General features: G+C 50.0%; 1 protein-coding gene across 7 annotated transcripts in view; it reads right to left on the bottom strand.

Annotated features, from left to right (window-relative positions):
• GYG2 (glycogenin 2) overlaps positions 1-23477 on the bottom strand; it is a 36130-nt gene that overhangs the window by 5758 nt on the left and 6895 nt on the right. For 5 of the 7 annotated variants that reach the window (XM_047764882.1, XM_047764880.1, XM_047764883.1 and 2 more), the window contains exons 4-8: positions 15296-15470; positions 12923-13085; positions 11173-11299; positions 9585-9807; positions 6381-6638 (exon numbers count right to left, since the gene is read on the bottom strand). In XM_047764882.1, the coding sequence (XP_047620838.1) occupies positions 6381-6638; positions 9585-9807; positions 11173-11299; positions 12923-13085; positions 15296-15470 (946 nt within the window). The remainder of the gene's footprint in view (positions 1-6380; positions 6639-9584; positions 9808-11172; positions 11300-12922; positions 13086-15295; positions 15471-23477) is intronic. The other 2 variants (XM_047764886.1, XM_047764884.1) reach the window with 1 other exon arrangement.

Here is a 23477-nt window from a genome sequence, read left to right as displayed (position 1 = left end):
CTGTGAGTCACGCCAGACTGGGCAGTGAGATGGGGACACTTTTCCTACCCTCTGTCCCCACAGGTCAGGTGAAGAGCAAGGTGCCCCCCATGTCCAACATCTTCCGAATTCCAGCTAGAATCCACAAGTGGAACCCTACAGAAAGTCATTCCAGCAGCTGCTTTCTCAGCTCTCCCAAGGACCAGACCCAGCAAAGTCCATCCCAGAGGCACAGGTGACCACATCATGCATGACAGGCAATGGATGGCTTCCCCACGGGACCCTAATCCTCTCTCACGGAGCCACCTCGGAAAAATGCTACCCTGGAAGGTGACAGAATAGAGCCATGGCAGGATCCTGGATCCCTGCATGACGGTGTGGAGCCGAGTGTGTCTTTGCCAACTCGGCTAAACGGGACACAGACAAGAAACAGACGTGTGTATTGGGGGGGAACTTAGTGACAGCTGCGAGCCCACCCTGATGGATTCAGGGTTGGGAGGCCAGCCTGGGCCCCCAGGCTGGAGTCCATCCAAGTCCAAAGGCTCCAGGGGTGTAACTGAAAGGATGTCAGCCAGAGTTGACCGTGAACGTGGTCACTCAGTTGACCATCCTCCCTGCAAACACTCAGCACAAATCGTATGGGAGGCTGGGCTGACCCCCAGTGCAGGGGCCAGAGAGGCATCAGTGACTCTTTATCCTGGGCTTGCAGTGTCCAAAACCACCTCACACACAGGTTTTGAGTGTGAGCATACACCCAGCTCTGGATCGCTGACCCCAGCTTTCCCGATTTGGAGAAGGTCCTATTAATCCCTGCATTAACTGAGGCAGCTGTGAGTGCATTCCTGGATATTTATGGAAAGCTGGGAAGATGGGCAGGGGTGTGGGCTATCCGCAGGGGCCCCACCCTCGTCGGCTACAGTCCAAGGACAGAGATTGACGGTCTGCAAATAACAGCCATGCGCTCACCATCCATGAGAGACTTTGCCAAGGAAGACAACAGAGGGTCAAAGGCAGGTTTAACAACTCGGATCGATCTTGTTGAGAGAGGGGAGCACTCCTGAATGAGTAACTTGGGAAATGAACCTTTTTTCCTCCCCTGTCCTTTTAGGGCTGCACCTGTGGCATACGGAAGTTCCTGGGCTAGGGGTCGAATCAGAGCCACTGCTGCCAGCCTATGTCACAGCTACCGAAATACAGGATCTGAGTCACACCTGCAACCTACACCACAGTTTGTGGGAACGCCAGATTCTTAACCCATGGAGCAAGACCAGGGATCGAACCTGCATCCTCATGGATGCCAGTCAGGTTCTTAACCTGCTGAGCTACAACGGGAACTCGTCCCATAAATGAAGTCTTGAAGATGAGCGGGAGATGGGGTGAGAAAGAGAACACGCTGAGCAAAACAGGACAGCATGTGCAAATGTCCTGAGGCAGAGATAAAGGAGGGTGATAAGAAACAGAAGTAACTTTGCTGTAAAAACTGCACAAAACTTAACACACCCCCCCCAAAAAAAGCCATTTTTGGTGAAATTCAGTTAAATTTTACTGTATAAGATAGTATGTTCATGAAGTTGCTTTTTTTTTTTTTAATGTTGATTTTTCTATTGAATCAGCTTGAAAGTTGAAAGTAAAAGAAGGGCTCTTTCCTGCACACGACACCCTGCCGTGTGCCGCCACAGGGACGCACCTAGAGATTCTCATACTAAGAGAAGTCAATCCGACAGAGAAAGACACAGAGCATCGGAGATCACTTCTAGGTGGCATCTAATCTGTGACACAAATGCACCTGTCTACAGAACAGAAACAGACTCGCCGACACGGAGACCAGACGTGGGGCTGCCGAGGGGGAGGGATGGACGGGGAGTTTGGGGTCCGTAGATGCCAACCCGGACACTGAGAATGGATCAGCCACTGGGACCTCTTGGGAGAGACCAGGACGGAAGATAAACCACGCAAGGGCACATGTGTGTATACGGCTGATGGGGTCACTTTGCTGTACAGCAGACATGGACATAACGTGGCGAATCCACTGTACTTTCGCAAAATACATTTCAAACCCCCCCCCCATACGGCTCGTTCTCCCCAGTCTTGATTATGGGTGTGAAATCCAAGCATAAAGCTCTAAGAATGCGGAGAGAAAGCAAAATGATCATGCTATCCAAGAGACGAAAGACCAGGATCACAGCAGCTCCATTTCATTCCGTGTTCCAACCCGGTTCCTAACGTGCACCCCTCAACGTCCACACCATGCCTTTTCCTTGGCACAGCAGCCTTGTGAGGGTGTGCTTCCTGCTCTGCCTGGGGAAAAGTTCCATTTGCAGACAGAGACACGGGTTAAGGATGCCAACGTCACACAGGAGAGACAGGGGATTTGCGCTTGCTCTGCTCTGATCACCCAGCCCTCCGCGAGCCCAAGAAACCTCCCATCATGAAGGCACCTTCAGTCGCTTTGCTCTACAAAACACCACCACCACGTTTAGGAGGCAAAAACAGTGTGAACGAGGTAAATGCACTATCACACCAACATGCACACGATCCAAATACAGAATTTCCTTCTCCAGTCAGGGCTGGGGGGGGGGCAGAATGTTCTAGATTTGAATGCAGACGCCCGCTTAAGAAAAAAATGTACAAATAGCCAGATAAATCCCTTCCCCACTCTGAGACTCCATTTCTTTAATAACCCATGGCACAGACACCTGATTTCACGGACAAAGAAAGCCAGGCGCCTGGCAAACAGTCAGTGCTGACACATCTGGGTCCCCCGCCAAAAGATGAGGCAAACTGGAGTGAGGAAACGCCCGTGTTGTCACCTGCATGTCTCTCCACAAAGAACACACAGAGAAATTCCACGTGGAGCGTTGTGACATTTTCCCCTTCCTTGGAAGGGACTGAACTCAGGGCTGCAGAGTTGACAAGAACGGAGGACCTGATAAGCCCCCTCTCCGGCACGGCTTTAGATGCTTTAGATGCGGGAGCGTCTCCCAAGTTGCACTTCAGGAAAAGCAGCAACGGCAAGTCATGCTAACAGCTCTGCACGAGTGTCCTGATGGTTCCAATGAAAGCTCCGGGAGATAAAACAGATAAACCACGACGTCCTCCTACAGAGCACTGAGAACGACGTTCAAAACCCTGTCATAAGCCATCGTGGAAAAGAATCCGAAAAAGAACATGCATAGAGTGGAATCTGAACAAAGGACAGACGGAACATCTTTGCAGAACAGACGCTGACTCACGGACAATGAAAAACGTATGGTCTCCGGAGCAGACAGGTTGGGGGGTGGGGGGTTGCGCTTGGGCTGTGGGATGGAAATCCTGTGAAACTGGATTGCGATGATCATTAGACAACTACAGATGCGATAAATGCATCTGAGTAATAATAATAATAAAAAAAGAATATACATATGGATTGACAATGTTTTGAGGCATAGTCTTTTTTCAGATTTATATATATGTGGAAGTGAATCGTTTCACTGTACACCTAAAGATCAGAACACTGTACAGCAACTCTAATTTTTTTTTCTTTTCTTTTTTTTTTTTTTTTGTCTTTAAGGGCCGCACTGGTGGCAAAGGGAGGTTCCCAGGCTGGGGGATGGATCGGAGCTGTAGCTGCCCGCCGACACCGCAGCCACCGCAACGCTGGATCTGAGCCGTGTCTGTGACCGACACCACAGCTCACGGCAACACCAGATCCTTAACCCATGGAGCGAAGTGAGGGATCGAACCCGTGTCCTCAAGGACGCTAGTCAGGTTCGTGAACCCCTGCGCCACGGTGGGAACAGCCTCTACTTCCATTTAAAAAGAAAGACCAAAAAATGCACGTTAACAACGGAAATAAATATAAGCGGACACAGGGATAATAAATACTCCCCTCTTTCTTTCCAGCGACAGAGAGGGAGGGAATTCTGAGGACGGACAAGGACAATCGCGGGCGCAGAGCCAGCCTTGCAGCCCTTTGCTGGCGAGCTTGGGATCGCAGCCCTGGGACGCGGGGCTTGTGCAGATGGCACGTCTCTGGATCCTTCAACGATCAGCATTTCGCCGAGTCGTACCCCCAACCCGCTGCCCGAAGCTTGGGTCAACTTTGAAAAGAGGCACACGTGGGAGGGGAAGAAACATCCAGAGGCTTCTCGGCGCAAAGAACACACAGAAGCTCAAGCATGGACAGCATTCCAAGGCTCGAAGGCGTCTGGCTCCAGAAAGATGGAAGCAGAAAGAACATGCTGAAGCCAGATCACCCACGCACGGAAGGGAGAGCCACGGGACAGGGCGAGACGTGACTCCCGGCCACCACCCCCAAGAAGGGAAATTTAGAACCAGCAACGAACACACACGCCGCTGCCCCATGGACCGGCATCCTGGGGACGTTACTACTGTTGGGGTGAAAGCGGAGAATACAAACGCCCACAGGTCTTCACGAACCAAAGAGGAAGAGGAGCTCCCGCTGTGGCTCAGCAGCTTAAGAACCTGATATTGTAGCCGTGAGGATCCGGGTTCGATCCCTGGCCTCGCTTGGGGGGTGGGGGGGGGGTGAAGGATCCGGGGTTGCCGTGAGCTGTGATGTAGGTCGCAGACACGGCTTGGATCCTGCATCACTGTGGCTGTGGTGTAGACCGGCAGCTGCAGCCCCTTTGCTCGGGCCCTGCCATAGGCCGCAGGTGCGGCCCTAAAAAGAAAAAACGAAGAACAGAGACGCTCCTGTGTGGCTTGGCGGGTGAAGGATCTGGCGTGGTCCCTGCTGTGACTTGGGCCGCTGCTGTATTGAGGGTTCAATCCCCGGCCTGGATATTCAGTATCTGGCAATAACCTATTTATGGACTATAATCTGAAGAAAAACATAATAACTGCATTGCTCTGCTACACTCCTGAAACGAACGCAACAGTGTACATCAACTCTATTTAAAAAAAAAAAAAAAGAAAAGAAAAAAGATCCTTGCAGGCTCAGGGCTCCTCCAGGCACCACAGGGACGAGGGGTCATTTAAGAGCTTAACTGACAGATTCTTTACATTCCTGGAAACTTTAACTCTCAAAAGGCACTTCCTGGGGCCCAGAGCCCGCAGGGAGGCCCTCAGGGAACAGGAGGAGGAATAAAAAGCTGGGCAAAGCTCGCCTTCTACCACCCCCGCAGTCCAAACGTGGGTGGGTGGGGTTTTTTTATTTTTCCATTTGTCTGGATGGTGCTTGGAAACGGCACCTCAAAAATGATTAATGCAGGGAGTTGCCTGGACCTCACGGATCCCACATTCAAGCAAGATGCAGCCCGCCTGCCATGGATAGATTTGCTAAGCTTGAAACAGGCGTGGCTTATCATCGTGGAGAAACAGCTCCAGAGTTATTCCCAAAACACGGGAAAGGACAGCGTCTCTTCCCTCCAGCCCCCAGGTCCGTCCCCAGCCACAAGTTCGTGTTAATTCTTGGGAGACCCATAGGAATTGGGAAGAACAGCTTTTGAAGGTGAGAATGTACAATGACAACGCCTGAAACAGTCGTGTTCAAGGGGGTCTCACTGTAAAACACATTCCTGCCACCTCTTCTCCTGCGCCGAGAAAGCTTTGCCCCCCCCCCAATTTTTTAGGGCTGCACCCCTGGCATATGAAAGTTCCCAGGCTGGAGGCTGCAAAGCACAGCCACAGCTACGTGAGATCTGAGCCACATCTGTGACCGACACCAAAGCTCATGGCCACACCAGAGCCGTAACCCACGGAGCGAGGCCAGGGATCAAACCTGCATCCTCATGGATACTAGTCAGGTTTGTTTCCTCTGAGCTACAGCGGGAGTTCCAAGCTTCGCCTTTTGAACTTGAAAAACTGGGGACTCCCTGACGCTCTGGAAGAGACTGAACCTCTGTGCTCCAGGTATTAGTTTTCCGTGGCTGCTGTGTGACAGAGGGGCCCATGAACTTGGTGGCTTAAAACGGTGCCGGCGGATGATGTCAGCTGTTCTGGAAGGCAGAGGGCCCGGGCGGGTCTCACAGGGTGGGTGTGGGCGGAGCTGACTTCCCACAGAAGCTTCCAGCACGGACCTGTTTCTTTGCCGCCTCCAGCGAGAAGTGGTACCCAGCTCCCTCGACACGTGGCATCTTCATCTTCAAAGCCAGCAGCTCACCCGCCTCCCATCTCTGCCCCTCCCACCTCTGCGCCGCCCCATCTCATCTGATTCCTCACCCCCCCGTCCCCCTCTTACACAAACACGGGTGATGACCTTAGGGCCACCGGGAAAATCCAGGGCCACCTGCCCCACATTGAGGATGTTCGCTCAATCACCCCTGCAAAGACCCCGCTTCCACCTAAGGTAGCATGTCCAGCTTGCAGAGGTGAGGATGTGTCTGGGGATGGCTGTACCGCGCCAGGCAATTCTGCAATCCGCTAAATCCCCAGGGGCCCAGGGACATCCGGGGACTAACCAGCATCTCCCGCTCCGCTCCACCAGGGCCGTGCAAACCACGCCCACTTACATCTTCCGCAGAAGGTGCTTCAGGCGAAGGAGGGGTCTCTGCCGCCACCACAGTCCTCTCTGACGGGTCCCAGGCAGGCCTGGGCTGGCTGGGCCCTTCCGCAGAATTTGCACCCGGCTCCCGGGTGCTGGGCACGGAATTTACACCCGGTCCCTCAGCAGTGGGTCCTGAACATGCACTGGGCGACCCAGCGCCCCTGAGGTGAGCCTGCAAAACAGGGGGGGTCACGCTTAGCAATGTTCCTCGCAATCTTTGCAACTCACCCACTGCCCTTGGGGCCCCAGGACCCATCCCGTTCCACGGGGGCCAGTGGTCCCCATTTCCCATCCGATTTCAGTAAACAGAAGCATGGGGAGGTGCTGTGGTGGCTCAGAGGGTTATGAACCCAACACAGAGTCCATGACGATGCGAGGTCCATCCCTGGCCTCGCTCAGTGGGTTAAGGATGCAGCGTTGCCATAAGCTGCAGTGTGGGTTGCAGATGCAGCTCAGATCCCGCGTTGCCGGGGCTGTGGTATAGACCTGCAGCTGCAGCTCTGATTAGACCCCTAGCCCGGGAACTTCCATACGCCCCAAAAAGAAAAAAAACCCAGAAGCACGATCAATGGATGCCATGTGCTCCTGTGATGCTGTGCCCCGAGAACCTGCAGGCGAGCTATACGTGTTCGGGGCAGAGGCGAGGTCTCCCATGCCCTCCGGCTGACAGAGAGGGCCCCCAGGTCCACAGGGCTCCTGGTGACAAGACAGCATCCATTCGGATCCAACACCCAGAGGGTGACAGGTGGGAAAAGGCATGAACGCTTTAGGTGGGGACCACACAGCATCAGGGGGTCACATCGGAGCTGCAGCTGAGGTCTACACCACAGCCACAGCAACACTGGATCCTTAACCCACGGAGCGAGGCCAGGGATGGAACCCGCATCCTCACAGACACTATGTGAGGTTCTTAACCCGCTGAGCTGCCACAGGAATGCCCAACCTCATTTTATCTCAAAAAGAAGCCTCAGAACCACTGAGTCTTACTTTCCTTGCATAGAACCGCGGACGCAGCAGCCTGCCGGGCAGAAAAGCACCGCAACTTCTCAGCGGGAACGAGATCGGCATAAATGCTTATTGGCTCGTGCACAGAAGCAGGAAAAGGTGGTGTCTACTTGGAAAGCCCAGCTCCACCCAAACCCAAACCAGAGAAAGCAACAAACTCTCCATTCTTTCCAAGGTCCCCTGTGCCTTGACCGACCCTGGACTCCACTGCACCAGTAAAGGGTGCTAGTAAAAATCAACAAAGAAAGAAAGTTTCCTCGGACCTTATTTTAAAAGGTGTTTTGCCGGGCTCATGCCTCCTCGTTAAATCCACTGCATAAACGCTACTCTGGAGAGCAGGTGGGGCTTTTCGTTTTTTTTAATTGAAGTACAGTTGATTTACAATGTTGTGCTAATTTCTGCTATACAGCGAAATGATAGCTTTATATACATATTCTTTGATATGTGATATATTACATGCAATATTTATATGTAACATATCTATTTATATTTTATTTATATTTATTATATATTTTTTCATATTCTTTTCCACTGTGGTTTATCACAGAAGATTGGATGGAGTTCCCTGTGCTATACAGTAGGATTTTACTGTTTATCCATTCCTTTTTTTTTTTAATTTTTTTTCTTTTTTTTTTTTTTGTCTTTTTGCCATTTCTTGGGCCGCTCCCACAGCACATGGAGGTTCCCAGGCTAGGGGTCGAATCGGAGCTATTGCTGCCAGCCTACGCCAGACCCACAGCAACACAGGATCCAAGCCGCGTCTGCAACCTACACCACAGCTCACGGCAATGCCGGATCCTTCACCCACTGAGCAAGGGCAGGGATCGAACCCACAACCTCATGGTTCCTAGTCAGATTCGTTAACCACTGCACCACGACGGGAACTCCTTTTTTTGGTCTTTTTAGGGCCGTACCCACAGCATATGAGTCTAAGTCAAATCAGAGCTCTAGCCACTGGCCTACACTGCAGCCACAGCAACGCCGGATCCAAGCCATGTCTGCGACCTACACCACAGCTCATGGCAATGCCTGATCCTTAACCCACTGAGAGAAGCCAGGGATCGAACCTGCACTCTCATGGATACCAGCCAGGTTCGTTACCGCTGAACCAGAATGGGAATGCCTACTGTTTATCCATTCTAAATGTCAGAGTTGGCATCTGCTAATCCCAAACTCCAGAAAAATCAGGAGGAGAGGGGAGGAATAAATTAAGAGTTTGGGATTAATATACATACACGACCAGACATAAAACAGAGAATCAACAAGGACCTACCATACAGCACAGAGAACCATACCCAGTATTTTGCCATAACCTATCAGGGAAGGAACCTGAACAAGAATATATAAATCTACGTGCATAATTGAATCGTTCTGCTGCACACCTGAAACTCGCACGATACTGTACATCAACCACACGTCCATAAAAAATATATGTATTTTTTGTCTTTTGTCTTTTTAGGGCCACACCTGCGGCATATGGAGGTCCCAAGGCTAGGGGTCTAATCGGAGCTACAGCTGCCAGCCTGCGCCATAGCCACAGCCACGCCAGATCTGAGCCACGTCTGTGACCTAAACCACGGCTCACAGCAACGCCGGATCCTTAACCCATAGAGTGAGGCCAGGGATCAAACCCACAACCTCATGGTTCCTAGTCGGATTCATTTCTGCTGCGCCACGACAGGAACCCCAAAAAATAAATTAAAAAAAATCAAATGGGTGCCAATCAACAGGTTACAAAATACCCTCTTTAGACACTGCCTCCCCTGACTGGTCCTTCAGGTGAGGACAGGAAAGTGGCAAATGTTGCCTCCAACCGCATTTCTCATCGATTCATCTTGAGCCACTTCATCTGCGAGTGGTTGCTGCCCTGATGCAGGGGCTCACTGAAACACCCGTCCTGGAAACCACAGCAGCCGGTCCGCTCATGAACCATTCATGATGCTGCACCCAAAAAAGGAAAAGAACAAAACGGGTGCCTGCCTCTTGCAGCATCCTTCTGCGTGCATGCTGCCAACCCCTGAAGGACAAGGAGAAAAACCCATCCCACCTGCTCAGGGGCCGTGTATCCCCCCGGGGGCTTCCTCCTCGGACCGCGAGGGACACGCGTACTTACCGTGTGTCCTGGGGGGGTCTGCTCGCCCTCCTCCAGGACAGTTTCATAAAGAGGCAGGACGCCGCGGTGGAAGGTCTTCCACCAGAGGTTAAGGAAGGACGCCTGGTGCTGGCTGAGCGCCCCAGCACCGTCCGTGCACACGGAGCCCGTCTCGGGATTGTAGGTGTAGTGCCAGGGCTTCCTGGACCCCAGGAAGTGGACAACCTTCGCCCTGGAGCCGAATCTGACAAGGAAACATAGAGCATAGGTCCCCCCTGTCCTGGGAAATAATTGTCATTGGGAGGTCCTGGCGTGGCGCAGCGGGTTACCAACCCGACAAGTATCATGAGGACGCAGGTTCGAGCCCCCGCCTCGCTCAGTGGGTTAAGGATCCTGGCGTGGCTGTGGCTGTGACACAGGCCCTTGCCTGGGAACTTCCATATGCTGCACGTGCGGTCCTAAAAAGCCAAAAAAAAAAGAAAAGAAAAGAAAAGAAAAGAAAATGGAAGAAAATTATACTAATCTGTTAATCAATCAATGTCCCCAGTCTTTCATTTTCTATAGAATAAGAAACATAAATATAACTCCCTGGGAACATTCCCCAAAATAGGAAGAATACATCCAGAGTCTTGTAAAGATGGGCAGGTGGTCCCCTTGTGGCTCGGAGGGTTAAGAACCTGACGAGCATCCATGAGGTTGCAGGTTCAATCCCTGGCTTCCCTTAGTGGGTTAAGGATCTGGTGCTGCTCTGAGCCGTGGTGTAGGTCACAGATGCAGCTGGGATCTTGCATTGCTTGACAGTGGCTGTGGTGCAGGCCAGCAGCTGTAGCTCCAATTCAACCCCTAGCCTGGGAACCTCCATATGCCAGGCGCACAGCCCTAAAAAAGCAAAAATAAATACATAAAATAAAATAAAATTTGTTATAAGAGTGACATCTTGACTGTTTCAATAGGGGACAGTTGGTTTCTCTTATCTGCACCTGCATCCAGCCCACTGCTTTATCACATTGTGGTATTTCCGCAAATTCCACTGTTTATTTATGAGGAAATGGGAGTGAAAAAGGAAAAAATAACATCTCAGAATTATTAGTGCTTTTGGCATTTAGGGCTGAACCTTCAGCACATGGAAGTTCCCAGGCTAGGGCTTGAATCGGAGCTACAGGGCTGGTCTACACCACGGCCACAGCAACACAGGATCCAAGCCACGTCTGCGACCTACACCCCAGGCACAGGACTCCAGATCCTTAACTGGATGAGTGAGGCCAAGGATCAAACCCGCCTCCTCAGGAATATTAGTTGGGTTTGTTACCACTAAGCTGCCACGGGAACTCCCAGAGAATTATTATTTTTTTTTAAGTCATTGACTTCACAAATCCTCGAAAGAGTTTCGGGGAACCCCTGGGGGTTCCCTGGGCAACACTTTGGGAACCACTCTCCTTAAGCCTTGCTGCCTTGATAACCTCTCATATAAACGGATAAATAAGCAGGTGCAGGGACGACCTGGGGATTTTTCCCTCCAAGATGCCAAAAGATGGCACGGATTCTGAGAGAGAGAAAACCCCTGACTGGCAGCGGCAGGCAGACAGAGGGGGCTCCGTGTAAAACTTACTGTCGGAAAGCGGGGCCGTACGTGTACGCCGTGTTGCTACTCAGGTTATAGATGAAGGGCAGGTGCTTGTGGATGTCGGCCGTGGACCAGCTACTGAAGAAACTGTTCAACAAGCCTTGGTCTGCCCCTACACAGTCAACAAACAGCCAAAGAAGTGAATCACGAATGGTGCAGAGCGTCAAGAGGACACAAGACGTGTCTGACGGGCGTAGCGGGAAAACACAAACTGTATGTCTTCCCCCAGCTCCCTGACCACGATGGTTGTCTCAAAAGGGACGGATGACCCACAGCATTCACTTAAAAAGTGCTCTCTCCAGAATTCCCCACTGATGACACAAACGATGGCTAATAACCTCGCACAGGGTCTCCCAAATTCTCCCTTCTGCCTAACCAATTCTACCAGGTACTGACAACTGCTTTCCCTATCCTTTCTGCCAACTTTTGTCAACTTCCTCATCCTTACCTAGAACCAAGTTTTCCTTCTTTTTCTGCCTATGTTTCTTTTTGGTTTTTTTTTTGTTTGTACAGTTGCTTCACTGTTACGCTAAGTTACAGGTGTACAAAAGAGGCATTCGCAATTTTTAAAGGTTATACTCCATTTACAGCTGTTATAAAATATTGGCTATATTCCCTAGGCTGTGCAACGATATCTCCTTGTAGCTTATTTTATTTATACCTCTTAATCCCCTCCCCACAGGTCACCACCACTCTGTCTGCCGTATTGCAAGTCTGCTTCTTTTTCATGATATTCACTAGTTTGTTGTAGTTTTTAGATTCCACTCATAAGTGATAACATACAGTATTTGACTTTCTCTGTCTGATGTGTTTCACTATGTATAATGCCCTTCAGGTCCATCCATGTTGCTGCAAATGGAATTGGTTCATTCTTTTTCGTGGCTGAGTAATATTCCATTCCATATGGACCACATCTTCTTTAGCCATTCCTCTGTCGATGGACAGTTAGGTTGTTTCCATGTCTTGGCTATTGTGAATAGGGCCACTGTGAATACTGGGGTGCATGGATCTTTGCAAATTAATTAGTGTTTTTGAGTTGTGTTTTTGGAGATATACCCAGGAGTGGAATTACTGGATTAGATGGTAGTTTCTATTTTTCGTCTTTTGAGGAACCTCCCTACGGTTTCCACAGCGCTGCACCAATTTACATCCTAATTCTCCCATAGTCTAGTATTTTCTTGCACATTATAAAAACCATAGCATCTTCTCCACCCATGATGCCTGATCCGGCAAATACCTGGTTTCTGGTTGGTTCGCAGTTAAGTCTCCCCTTTATTCTATACCGGGATTGGCCAATGAAAGCGCGCATCTGTGTTTGTACAGAAGGTTTTGCTGGAACACGGCCAGGCTCAGTGACGTCTTGTCCCTGGCTGATTTCTTGCTACAACAGCAGGGACACGTACCTGCCACAGAGGTGGTACGGCTCACGATGCTGCAACCACTATCCGGCCCTTTGGAGAAAGACTGTCTGCCCATGCCATGCGATCAGGACGGAGGAGCCCGCCCGTCCACTCACTGACGCTATTTTCAGTGGTTCTCTCTGCTGTGTATTCACTTACTAATGTCTTCACTTCCTCCTGTTACCCTGCCTGGCCGTGTTCCTCGAGCCCCCTCTCTCACTGGCGTCAAGCTGCCAGTCACAGCAGCAGAGTGTCGGCGGGGATGTGCCGGTGAGCCCGCGCGATGCAGGCAGACCCCCTCGTCTCCCACAGTCACCTGGGGCCCCGTCGCCTACCGTCGAAGCTGCCGTGGTCGGCGGCGTGCCGCAGCAGGAGCCCGTGCGTCTCCAGCGAGGGCTGGAAGACAAACACCCCGCTGTTGAAGCAATCCGGCCACCCGGGATCGGGGGCCGCAGAGAACTCTGTCCGATCGAACAGCTCATCGATATTGGCCAGGACCTGGGGAAAGAGAGCCCACGTGTCACAGGGAGGAAGCAATCTCAGCACGGCAGCCGTCTCTTCTCCTCTAGCCTTTGCATCCAACTGCTTTTGCGCCACGTTAGTGACTGAAAGGATGCTGCCTGGAGCTTAAAGTACACATTGTGGCCCACTGAGTAACAGGGGAGTTTCTGTGGTGGCTCAGGGGGTAAGGAACCCGACTAGTATCCATGAGGATGTGGGTTCGATCCCTGGACTCGCTCAGTGCATCAAGGACCCCCGGCGCTGCCGTGAGCTGTGGTGCAGGTCGCAGACGTGGCTCGGATCCCGCGTTGCTATGGTTGTGGGGTCGCCCGGCAGGTGCAGCTCCGATTCAACCTCTAGCCTAGGAACCTCCATACGCGGCAGGTGCAGCCCTAGCAAGCAATACATAAATAAATAATAGGGCAGAACCAATCTGACTCTGTAGTGCATCTGCTTCTTTTACTTTAATGTTTATTTTCGATTGCTTTGCTCCAAGTTAACGGCCAAAGGGATGTGGCCGCAAGCGGCAGGTGTCACGGCGGGTGTCTGGGAGCCCGGCTCCTGCGTAATGAGCTTGAGGCAAACATTCCTTTGTTTCGCTCTCAGGAAACATCCCGACCTGGAGACGCTCATCACGAAAGGGGGGTTGCTCGCAAGCGTCAATAAATCAGGGAAAAACCAATGTGACGCCAGAGCTGATCTGTTTCTTTTACTTGAATGTTTGCAGTCTATTGCTTTGGCTACACATTCATCACGAAAGGCACGTGGCCTCTAGCATCACGTATACATAGCGGCCCATCTCCGGGAACACTGCCTCCCACACCATGCGCGTTCAGCAAAAATGCCTCTGTTTGGCTCAGAGGCAACATGCTCATCAGGTCCACGCGTGAAAGACGTGCAGGAAGGAAGCAATTCTGACCAGAACCCGGACTCCCCCCTCTCCCCTTTTCATAGAAAAGAAGCCTGAATTCTAACTCAAAGCAGGGATTCTTCAGGACACCCGGTCCACCAGCACTTTAGTCCTTCTGAATCAATTCACACCTCTGCACCCCAACACCTGTCTGGCACGGGACTGGCCCGTCCTGTGGGCAGCAGGACGAGCTCGGACTCGGTAAATCACAGCAGGTGTCTTAAGACCAAAGCCCATTCTAGGGAAGGAACTCAAGCAGCCCAGGGTCCTGGAGGGTGTGGCCCAACGCTCGCAGGTATGTTCTCCCTGTTCTCCATGAGGGCGAAAGGCAACAGGATCTTCAGGCTGGGAAACAGCGTGTTGAGAGACGGGCAACTTGTGTCCAAAGGTTTTGCATGACAGCCACGCTTCCCTCAGGCTTATATTCAACAAAGAAAGCGTGTGCGTGTTAAGACGGGCCCCTGGTTTATTTCAAGGGATTGAAGTAGCACGGTCTCGGAAATGACATTATCTCAAGGTTCTCAAGATCGTCCAAGGAACGCCCCTAATTATATGTTCTTTCATCTGGCAAAGGTGACCCACAGGTTTCAGGAAACACATCAACAGAGAGTTTTGTTTCTATCTTTTTCTTTAAGGGCTGCACCTGCGGCATATGGACGTTCCCAGGCGAGGGGTCGACTCAGAGCTGCAGCTGGCGGCCACAGCAATGCCAGATCTGACCCTCATCTGCAACCGACACTGCAACTCATGGCAACGCTGGATCCTCAGCCCACTGAGCGAGGACAGGGATCGAACTCACATCCTCACGGATATCGGTCGGCTTCATTTCCACTGAGCCACAGTGGGACCTCCCATCCAATGGCTCTTTTTGAAACTGCCCATCCTGGGCTCCTGCAGTGAGACTCAGTCCTAACATGACCATGGGGGGGAGGCCTGACGAAGCCAGGTACACCAGCCCCATCAGCTCTGCATAATCCACCACACGACGCAGGCAGAATATCTTTCTAAGTGGATTATCTTGCGCAGATGAAACAAGGTGGGACCAAAGCCCATTCTAGGGAAGGAACTCAAGCAGCCCAGGGTCCCGGAGGGTGTGGCCCAACGCTCGCAGGTATGTTCTCCCTGGTGCGGATCTCGAGATGCTGGTGGTACAGGTGGACCATACCTGCGGGGGACCCACCAGCACCAGCGAGCAGCCGGCCTAAGGGGGAGGGGGGGGAGGCGTGGTCTTTGGGAGGCGCCCCTCATCAAGCGGAGCGTCTGGTCCTCCAGGCCGCCGCCCCCGCCCCCTACTCACCAGGGTATCCGCATCCAGGAAGACGCACTTGCTGTAGTGCGTGAGGGTCCAGCAGTGCAGCTTGGTCAGGGTGACTCCCAGCTCGGCTCGCTTCAGAAACGCCAGGTGCACGTCGTCGGCGCTGTCCAGCTGCTTCACCTCGAGGACCTCATCGAACACCCTCGAGAGGATGACCCTGTGAGAAGACACGCCGCATCCCAGGAAAACGGGAGACGCTTTAACACGGGACGCGCGCGCTCCCTCGCTGCGCACGCGCGGGAAACACGGCCCCAAAGCCCCATCGCCGTCACTGCCGCCCTCACCGTCTGGCATTTGTGCCCCACAGGTGCATTGTGTTCATGCGGAAAACTTGGGCAAGCGTGAAGAGCAAAACATATTAAACAATCTGAACATCGGCAGGTTCGAGTCCCCCCTTAGGGAGGTCTTTTCTCTTCGCAAAGGGTATGGTCCGCGGGGAGGAGATGCCGAGACGGGAGAAACCAATTTGACAGCCGTGACAAATGCCATCCGTGAACTTGGAGAACAGACTTGCAGTTGCCCAGGGGGAGGTGGAGGGACTGGGATGGACGGGGAGTCTGGGGTTCAGAGATGCAAACTCTTGCCTTTGGAGTAGATAAGCAAGGAGGTCCTGCTGTGTAGCACTGGGACCTCTATCTAGTCACTTGTGATGGAGCCTGATGGAGGATAATGGGAGAAAAAGAATGTGTGTGTGTGTGTGTGTGTGTGTGTGTGTGTGAGAGAGAGAGAGAGAGAGAGACAGAGAGAGACACTGAGTCAATTTGCTGTACAGCAGAAAATTGACAGAACACTAAACCAACGAAAATGGAAAAAAATCATGTTTAAAAAAGTTTTTACTTTATGTATTCAAACCTACATTGCTCATTGCGTACAAGTGTGAGATTCAAATTTTGAAAGAGGGTACATTTCATCCACATGAAATTTGCCTCTGTTCCATTCAAAAAAATAGTGTAATTAAATTCTATTTCATCTTAGCCTGGAATATCTTGTGATGACAAAAATATTAAGAGCGTGCTAGAAAAAGGATGGGGGCATCTCAAAACAATACAGGAAGCCAGTCAGGAGGAGCTCCCAGCAGCCAAAGCGGAAGCCGTTTGGGCAAAAAAACAAATAACACACCCAACGTATACAATGAATATTCAGGAGTTCCCTGGTGGCTCCGTGGGTTAAGGATCCGGTGTTGTCACTGCCGTGGCTTGCGTCGCTGCGGTGGCACAGCTTCCATCCCTGGCCCAGGAACGCCCACATGACACAGCCGTGAATGAGGGGGAGAGGCAACTCTTGGCCATGAGACAATCCAGGTAACACATACAGAAGGAATGAAGGAAAGAGAAAAGTCACATTTGAACGAAAATCACAGGCATTCGCTGTTGCAGGCAAGATCCACCGACCGACCCAAAATCAGTGGGGAAAGGTTCTGAGGAGCAAGAGCTTGTTTTCAAAGTCTGAACGTTCCTCCCCGAGATACCTACCCACGACAAAGATAGAAAGATAATAATCTTACAGTGGAGACACCCCCTGCGGGACCAAGATTAATGTTCCCGACAGCAAAACGGAGTTAACACCGCAGACGCTGTAATAGGATCAACTGAGGAAGGTACTTGACTTCCGAGGACTGTTCTTCAAAGATGCAGGCACGTAATCCAAGCATGAAAACATACTGGACAAACCCGAGTTGAAAGGCACTCTATGAAACTGATGACCAGTGCTCTTCAAAAATGCCAAGGTCATACAACTCAGTCATTTAAAAAAAAAAAATATATATATATATATGCAACTTATACAACTCACCAGCAAAAACAACCCAACCCCATGGAAAAACGGGCAAAGACCTGAATAGGCACGTCTCCAAAGAAGATCCGGAGATGGCCACCGAGCACATGGCAACCTGCTCAACAGCCCTGAGACACGCAAATCAAAACCACCCCGAGATACCAGCCAACGCCCGTCAGAATGGCCCTCATTCCTAAGCCCGCAAATCACCCCTGCTGGAGGGGGTGTGGAGAAAAGGGAACCCTCCTACGCTGCTGGGGGGCATGTCAGCTGGTACAACCACGATGGAGAACAGGACGGAGGCTCCTCAGAAAACTCAACATGGAACCACCGTGTGGCCCAGCCATCCGGCTCTTGGGCATATGTCCGGACAAACCTTGCCGAAAAAAAAAATGAATGAAATGTTCCCATTTCCAGCAATGGGGAGGGACCTGCAGATTATCACACTAAGTGAAATCAGCCAGAAAGAGAAAGAAATACTGTACAATATCGCTTATATGTGGACTCTGAAGGTTACAACAAACAGGTGACTATAACAACAACAACAACGACAACAAAGCAGACTCACAGATCCAAAGAAGAAATGAGAGGTGACCTGTGGGGAGGGGGAGGGGCGCGATGGGGGAGGGGCGCGCGAGGTGCCAACTCCTACGTATAAATAAAATAAAATAAAAAAAGTCCGAGGACATCCAGTACAGCCCAGGGGATCTAAACAATAGTTCATCCTTACTACAAATACATAATCTTTAAAACTGTAAACTTTAAAAAAACTCAGCATGTCGTACACCTGAAACTTATAGGCTGTTGTACCGCAACCATACTTCAATTAAAAGACTCAGGATCATCACAAGTAAACAAAGGAAGAACTGGAGTTCCCATCGTGGCACAGCAGAAACGAATCTTGGGGATGCGGGTTCGATCCCTGGTCTGGCTCAGTGGGTTAAGGATCTGGTGGTGCTCTGAGCTGTGGTGTAGGTCACAGATGCAGTTCAGATCCTGCGTTGCTGTGGCTGTGGTGTAGGCTGGCGGCTACAGCTGTGATTTAACCTGTAGCCTGGGAACCTCCATATGCCATGGGTGCAGCCCTAAAAAGATAAATAAAATAAAATAAAATAATAAAGGAAAAACCGTTATAGATGGGAAGAGATTAGAAGAATCATGACCACTAATAGAAGGAGGCGTCCAGGACTGGACTGAACAACAGAATATACAGTATGACACATACCACTTGATTTTCAAGTTTTTTCAAGCTGTCTCCTGCACAGGTAGAGTTTATGGCTGGATTGTATGTTTATTTTCCCAAGGTAAACATCTCTCCCTCTTAAAAAAGATTTTTAATCCATTCATATTTAATAGGATCATTGATATATCTGAACTGAGTCCTTTATAGATTGTTTTTTTCCTCTTCTACAGGTATCATACTTTTTTTTTTTTTACTGTGAATGCTTACACCTTTTTTTTTTATAATACTTTTTATTTTTTCCATGATAGCTGGTTTACAGTGTCCTGTCCATTTGCTGCGGCACAGCAAGGTGGCCCAGTCCCACAGACGTGTATACATTCTTTTTTCTCACATGATCAAGCTCCATCATAAGTGACGAGACACACAGCTCCCAGGGCTGTACTTTCTTCTTTGTAAATGAAGGCATTCGTTTTCCCCTCTCTGAGATCATTCTTTCTGTGTGCAAATTAATTCACTGTGCCGGATTTTAGGGAACCTCCTGTTAACAGCCCAGCCCCAGGCCTTTCCACAAGATACGCCTTGGATGGCATGCTCAATTTTGCCCACTGTTACCTGCCAGAGGAAGTCTTTTGCTTCCTCTGCTATGGGTGTGGATCCTCTGAATTATGCTGAAAGGATCAAGTATTTCATCACTACCTTCGATATTATCAACAAAGTGTTCCATACGGTAGCTGCTTTTAAAATCTAAATTATATCCAAATGACTGCCTTTTAATTTTTATGTTTTCTTGAATTTATTTTTGTCTTTTTAGGGCCGCACCTGCAGCAAATGGAGGTTCCCAGGCTCGGGGTTGAATTGGAGCTGCAGCTGCCAGCCGACACCACAGCCACAGCAACGTGGGCTCCGAGCCACATCTGCGACCTACGGCACAGCTCACGGCCGTGCCAGATCCTTGACCCACTGAACAGGGCCAGGGATCGAATCTTTGCCCTCACGGATGCCAGTCAGATTCACTTCCACTGAGCCACGTCGGGAACTCCTGAAAGTTTATTTTTAAATGGTCCAACAACTGGCTGCTTTTCTTGTTTCTAATTATTCGTTTTTGTATGTTCCTTTATGAATCGCTTCCTCCTGTTTGTCCTAAGTATATCTTTTGTTTTAATTTTAAATTTTTTGAACTGGATGATTTCTTTACTGATTTCAGCTAGTCTAGCTGTCCTCTTTGGTTTGTATATGAAGCATCCACAGTGCAATTATCATTTTTTTTAGCTGCACTATAGTTGATTTACAGTGTTGTGTTAGTTTCGGGCACAATTGTTTTAAAAATACTTGATTCCACCTTTCATTGGTTCACTCTTCCAGTTCTTTAGGAAAGAATCTCTCCTTTAAAATGTCCCAAGGACCACGGATTTTGTTTTTTCTTTTGTCTTAGTTTCACTATTAACATCTAGATTTACTTTATATACATTGGAAGAATATAACATTTAGGAGTTCCCGTCAGGGCGCAGCAGAAACGAAGCCGGCTTGTATCCATCATGGCGACACGGGTTGGGTCCTGGGCCTTGTTCAGTGGGTTAAGGGTCCAGCATTGCCATGAGCTGTGGTCTAGGTTGCAGATGAGGCTCCCATCGGGCCTTGCTGTGGCCATGGTGCAGGCTGGCAGCTGTAGCTCCGATTCAACCCCTCGCCTGGAAACATCCAGATGCCGTGAGTATGGCTCCAAAAAGCAAAAAAAAAAAAAAAAAAAAAAAAGAACATAACATTCAATTCTTGCTCCAAGTAACATATGAAAAGCCTCCTTGTACCCTTGGTGCAAAATCAATTTTTTTAAGTGTCCATGGTTGATGAGAGAAAAGACGCTGCATGCATGATGCATGGCATTTTAAGAGCGATCTTATAGATTATTCATAGACCAGTTTGCTTGTGTGTTTGCTTTATCCGTCAGTTAAAGTCCAGGAGGATGAAACGGGAGTGTCTCAATATCATTCTTTGCATTTCCAGGTGTATCTACTAGGTTTTGTTTATATGTTTTATCTAATGATTGCTGGTGCATAAAGGCTCATGACCAGTGCAAGTAGAATATGAATGCCACGCTCTCTCATCATCCAGCATCATTTACCTGAATACTCAGAAAATAGTGTCATGATCCATTTTTTCCTCTCCTCTAGGCCTTATCTGATGCTTCTCTGTCTATCCTTTATGAAATAAATACTTGTGAGTAATACATAGTCTTTTAAATGTACATAGTTTTGTACATACATTTACAGCCCTTATTTACTGTTCATATTAGGTTTTTACTTGCTCCTTGTCCTGTTAAAAAGGGCTTTCCTATTAAATTCTGTATTTTCATATAGTGTTCGGTCAGTATCCGACCATTTTTTTTCAGCAGCAAATATCCTATGTACTTGCATGCTTGAGACTCTTTTTCCATTGACACACTTAGCTGGGTATAAAACTCCTGAGGTGCTAAACTATGGCTCTGTGATTTTATGTCTTATTTTCTGACCTTAATTATTGTAGGGAGGTCATCTAGATTTTTTTTTCCTTTCGCAGACAAGCTTGCTTCTGTTCATCTTGGATGCGTATCCGAATTGTTACCACTACAACTTTAAAAATTCATATATGTATATACATATATGAATATATGTGTGTATGTATATGTTTTTTTTATTTGGTTTTCTCAAGCTGGGTGTTACCCATTGTCTGTGGTGTTTCTTCAACTTGGTAAATTTAATCCAAATATACCATTGTTTGTTGAGATAATTTCATGTGCTTTGAACTATAGATCAGGTACCTCTCCATTTTAAAGCATCCCTCTCCAAAATTCTCTCGCTCACTCTCTTTTTTTCTTCTGCTTTTTTAGGAAAACAAGTGCAGCATATGGAAGTTCCCAAGCTAGGAGTCAAATAGGAGCTGCAGCTGCCACCCTACATCACAGCCACAGCAAAACCAGATCTGAGTCACCTATGTGACCTACACCACAGCTCACGGCAATGCCAGACCCTTAACCTACTGGGCGAGGCCAGGAATTGAACTTGCATCCTCTTGGATACTAGTTGGCTTAATTTCTGCTGAGCCACAATGGGAACTCCTGAGAATTTGCTTGATGAAAAAAAAAAAAGAAGTAACACTGTCTTCTCTCTTCCTCCACTAAGATCCTCACTCTCCACAGGGACAGCTAACTCCCAAGGCCATTGGTCACCAGGGAGCATCAGCAGGAAGACATGGTCTCCCCGGTGACCTGATGACCTGATGCCAGGCACGCACAGCATCACGGCAACACCATCTCTCTTACCTGAGTCTATAGTCACCTGTGACCTCCCAAGGTGAACCCTGCCTGGTGATTTTAAGCCATGTCCACGTGCCTTCCAGACCCTAAATCCCCTCCCTCCCACCCCCTGTGGCACTCAGCTTACCCAGGAAACAAGGCATGGACCCCTCCTGGCAGGACCCTTCCCGGTCCCCGCTGGCCAGGGCTGCCCTTGGAGAGATACTGTGACTGCTGCAGTGGTGGGTGACGCAGTGCCCCTGGGTGTCCCACTCAGCCTGGGCCCTGCCAACCCCTCTGTCCCCCACCATCCCAGGGTCTCCCCTGTCCTTTCTCAGACCCTCTGCAGGGCGCATACACCTTACAAGAACTCATAGGCTCTCCTCTTGGTAGTAGGTGGGATGCTGAGAGGCAAAGGCTCCAGCTCGGCCACCCGTGCCTGGGGATCTTGGGAAAGGGGGAGGCCAGCAGCTCCAGCAGGAACACCCCACACACCCAGGAGGACGCTGAGCTTTCCCCTGAGTGAGTCCATGCAGGAAGCTCTCGGTGGCTCCACCCAGCTGCCTGCCATCAGGCTGCCGAGGACATGCCAGCTCTGAGGACCCAGGCCACGTGGTCAGCAGGTCCCTTCCGTTCTGCATCTTTCTCTGCCTCCCATCACACATCCAGCCGGCCCCTTGTCCTCACTGCCCTTCCAGTCCCTCTCCCTGCTGAGTGCCCTCCACCAGCTGTTCTTTTTACACCATCAAGACAAGCGCAGCTGTCCCTGCCTCACTTTGTATCTCTTGGCACATTCAGGACACGCACAGGCGTCCATGCATCTCTCCTTCAATAACACTTTAAAGAAAGAAAAAAAGAGGAGTTCCCACTGTGGGGCGAGGGGATCGGCGGCATATTGGGAGCGCTGGGACATGGGTTCCATCCGCAGCCCAGCACAGTGGGTTAGGGAGCTGGCGTTGCTGCAGCTGCTGCTTAGACTGTGACTGCAGCTCAGTTCTGATCCCTGGCCTGGGAGCTCCCTTTGCCGCACATACTCCTAGACCGGGAGGCAACAGCACGGCTCGGCCACCGCACATACCCGCACACCCCTTCACAGGGAGAAATACAACAAAAGGAAACAGAAAATGCAACAGGAAACGGAAGCCTATTCTGTGCAAGGACACCACAGAGACGGGGGGGGGGGGCTTCAATTTTGACTTGCTGTAGTTGCCAAAGGGGAAGGGGGGGATAATTTAGGAGGCTGGCATTCAGACACACACTACTGTATATAAAAGAGGCAAACAACAAGAACCTACTGGACAGCACAGAGAACTGTACTCAACATACTGTAATCAGCTGGCCTGGAAAAGAATCTGAAAAAGAACAAATAGATGGCTACGTATACCTGAACCTCTTTGCTGTACACCTGCAATGAACACGACCCTGAAAGGCACCTATGCGTCAATAAAAAGGGCCAACAAATTGCTAACCTAGCTCAGGACAGTTGTTTTTCTTTTCTTTCTTTTTCTTTTTTGACTGCACCCAGGGCACCCAGAAGGTCCCAGGCAGGAGTGGAATCCGATCCACAGCTGTGCCCTACGCCACAGCTGCAGCAACACCGGATCCTCTTCACCCACTGTGCCAGGCTGGGAATCAAACCAGCACCTCCAGAGAGACAAGCTGGATCATGAACCCCCTGCACCACACAGGGAGTTCCAGGAGTATTGCTTTTCAAAGTCCCCCCGCCACACACACAAAAAATAATGGACTTCTGAATATCCATAGTTGAGACAAGGAACAGGAGCCACACACAGCGTTGTCTGTGAGGATTCTGCGATCAACCATACACCTGGCAGATTCCCCAGTTTGACTCTTTTTCCTTTTTTACAGCTAAACCCACGGCATATGGAAGTTCCCAGGCTAGGGCTCGGATCAGAGCTGCAGTCTATACCACAGCCACA

Source organism: Phacochoerus africanus, chromosome X (assembly GCF_016906955.1).
Source record: "Phacochoerus africanus isolate WHEZ1 chromosome X, ROS_Pafr_v1, whole genome shotgun sequence".
NCBI classification, from domain to species: Eukaryota; Metazoa; Chordata; class Mammalia; order Artiodactyla; family Suidae; genus Phacochoerus; species Phacochoerus africanus.
Note: the sequence above shows the minus strand (reverse complement) of the source record. Positions and strands in the feature narration are given on the sequence as shown.